Source organism: Zea mays, chromosome 4 (assembly GCF_902167145.1).
Source record: "Zea mays cultivar B73 chromosome 4, Zm-B73-REFERENCE-NAM-5.0, whole genome shotgun sequence".
In the NCBI taxonomy this organism is placed as follows: Eukaryota; Viridiplantae; Streptophyta; class Magnoliopsida; order Poales; family Poaceae; genus Zea; species Zea mays.
The window spans coordinates 30,460,199-30,463,404 of record NC_050099.1 but is presented as its reverse complement, the minus strand read 5'-3'; the positions used below and the strand labels follow the sequence as shown (position 1 = coordinate 30,463,404).

General features: G+C 40.4%; 1 protein-coding gene across 1 annotated transcript; it reads right to left on the bottom strand.

The window, feature by feature from the left end:
• Positions 1 to 1,689: 1,689 nt before the first annotated feature.
• Positions 1,690 to 2,865, bottom strand: LOC103653013 (putative germin-like protein 12-4). The gene is made up of 2 exons (XM_008679990.3): positions 2,657 to 2,865; positions 1,690 to 2,483 (listed from the first exon to the last, which is right to left on the bottom strand). Exons 1-2 carry the CDS (start codon positions 2,772 to 2,774, stop codon positions 1,912 to 1,914), a joined length of 690 nt encoding a protein of 229 aa, XP_008678212.1. The 5' UTR covers positions 2,775 to 2,865; the 3' UTR covers positions 1,690 to 1,911.
• Between the last annotated feature and the right edge of the window lie 341 nt (positions 2,866 to 3,206).

The following is a 3,206-nucleotide window of genomic DNA, read 5'->3' as shown; positions in this document are numbered from 1 at the left end:
TAATAATACTCTGCACTCATATATTTTGGTTCTGATCTGTAACTATATAATTCTGTCTTACTTATCAATAAAGTAAGTTATTGTAACTGCTTCCACATTTCCGTATCTCCGATGTATTGTAATGTCTGCGTGACGGGTGAAACGCTCTTGGGAAAGGTAAGGAATTCAGATACCGAACTTGTCAAGTGATCAGGTGCACCTGCAGGGTCGTCTGAAGTCCGTTGGACAAGGACAACTATAGGTGGGCCTAATAACTTGGGAGGTTCCGTCACATTAAATTTGTTGTCTTATGTTTCTATTTTAACGGCCTACGGAATAACAATCACATGTCACCTTAAGATGCTAAGGTTTAACACATGGTTTACAACATCAATAATATCATTGACACATTAGTGATACATGCATCCGTCTCAATATGGCTGATCAGACATTGCCACTTTTGTGCTCAATAGTAGATTGTCTTCTATTGTTGCCAACTCTATTCTATCCCAGTTGATCTGTAACAAGATGCATGAACATTTCCACCTCTGTTCCAACACAGATGTGAATCTCAACGTTGACTTGTTTTGGCTAAACACGTCTTTGACTACAATTTACAGTAACTAAAAAAATCTCTATTCTAGTCCTATATAAATTACTCATGTTTTATCCATTTCAATAATCATATTCTTAACATATTTTTGACATAATGAGATTTTAGAAAACGGAAGGGATATAAGCAATAAAAGGATTTATTTTCTTTTGTCATGAGCGACGACTAATTGTGATTTGTTACTTTTACCCCCATCACTAGTGTCATACGGCAGTGAAGTGTTTTAATTTGGTGTCTCCTTAACTTTGTGTTATTTTGGCATAGTGCCTTTTACTACTGTGATTGGACTATTAGATTTCTCATGAGTTGGGTAGTTTTGTGTTGCATTTGTAAAGTGAATATAATTAGTCTTATATTGTCGAATTGTGAATGTGATCTAGTAAGTTACTTGACTTCTGTTACTATATGCATGTAGTGGAAGATGCATGTCGTTCTGACTCCATGACCTACTTGGTCTATTAAGTTAATCTTAACTGATGCACCAATCGATAGTTCAGTTTTTTGTTAGTAATTTGGATGGCTCCATGTAATATTCAACTCCAAATTATGACAAGCAATATTGTTTATGTGTTATGGGGCTTGCCCAAGAAATGTGCATGGGCTTCGACGGTCCAATAGCCTAGATATCATTCACATAGTCCAACGAAACATACCCGATCAAGCGACCATCCCAAACCCTAGGCGTTTGCCCGTGCTACTTCACATCCTCCTGTCGCTCGCATCGACGTGCCCCATGCCTCATCCGGCCTGGCCGCTGCGCTGCACACCGGGCGCTGGCCACCAGCTCTGCCGCAAGCCACAACTGCCACGATACCGCTGAAATTCTTAGATCTTCTTTGATTTGGTCTCTCTTTGTTGGTGGTACTACCGCATTTTGTGATAGTTGCTCTTGAGAATTGGTATTTAATTCAAGTTCTAGTAGTGGGTTGAATGATAATGGATGGAATTTCAGGTGTGATCTAATTATGTTATTCACTCTTATAAAATACATTTCAAGGAGTGGTTCGAAAGCTGCGATGCAACAAGACAGTTCTAGATTGCTTACTATATGAACTATACACAATTTTAGAGGTGTATTACCATATGATCCATTCCAATAAAATGGGAAACGATAGACTGTCGTATACCTTACATTTGCTTTTCGATTAAGGACAATGTGGTGGAGCCACAATAGGGACACAATTACAATTATAGTACATAAATAATGAACATTTATTTTATTATCAGCTGCAACCTAGAAAAAGGTAAACACATAGAGTAGTATGTAAAATACAAGTACATTTCTTTATTCTCATATGTTGAACTCAGACTTGATTTTTTCAGTAGTGGTTGTTCTCCCAAAACTGAGCTTGAAGCCAATCAATTGTCCCCTTTTGCACTTGAAAGGCCTTAGCTAGGACATCATCCGAGATAGGTGGCTTTGATCCAAAGACTGCATTGGCAATAGTAATAGCTCCAGGGTTCTGGCTACTTAGAGCAGCGAGCGCGACTGCTGGCTTGTCATGTACTGGGTTGAACTGGAAGTGGATTAGTCCTTGGGGGAATACAAACACATCGCCCTTGTTGAGAACCTTGGCAAATAGCTTGTTGCTTCTGTCAGCTTGGTTGGAGGTGACAAATCCGACGTAGAGTGTCCCTTCAAGCACAGTGAGGATCTCAGTGGCACGTGGGTGTGTGTGCGGAGGATTCTGACCTAATGGTGCGTAGTCAATGCGAGCCAACGAGATCCCCAACGTGTTGAGTCCAAGCAGCTGCATGACATTGATCAAAGTAACGTTGGATCCCACCTTGCTCTTGGAGGTGTCCCTTGGCTGGTCAAGTTTTGCAGCCTTGAAGAAGTCGTCAGCGTTCACAGCCATGGGATCCTTGCAAACAAATCCATTCACCTTCACTGTATGCATAGACAAAGGCAAGCAATTAGATGGAGAATAGGCCATTGGGCCATGCATACCTAGAAATGCTTATTGTATGTAGATGTGATTTGAACAAATTAAATGAACCTTATTTAATCAGGTATTTATTATTATAAGAATACAACATAAGTCAAGATAAGACCACGCATACCCGGAGAGTCTTTGTCGGCAACACAGAAGTCTTGGAGCGGGCTAGGATCAGAAGCAATGGCATGAGAAGTGACCAATGCTAGAAAAGCAACAAGAAGGAAGTAGGTCGAGGCAGCCATTTGGTTTTGCACTCGCTTTTGTGTTTATACTCTCAGAATTCAGCTACGTAGCTTCTTAGCTTGTTGTGTTTGTGTCTATGGTTGTTGATGCTTTGGGCATGGGGACGGTGAGGTTTATATAGCCTGCCCGAGCGCATGTTGCGACGTGTACGTATCAGTAGCTGAATAAGTCTTTGGCTGAATAAGTCTCTAGCAGCCTGAACCTGCTGATGACACACAATACAGTTATCTTATTTCAGCGGTTTAAACCTCCGATGCCTTTTGTGTGTTCTTTCTTTTCTTTTTGTATAAAGAAAAACTGCTCTGTATTTTATATGATGCTAAGCCATCCTGTCCTTCACGTATTAGTGTAAAGCTACGTATTAAGAAGCAATCAAGTGCTTGATCTAGTAAAACTTGTACGACACATGTTCCACAAGACGAAGAAGCGTT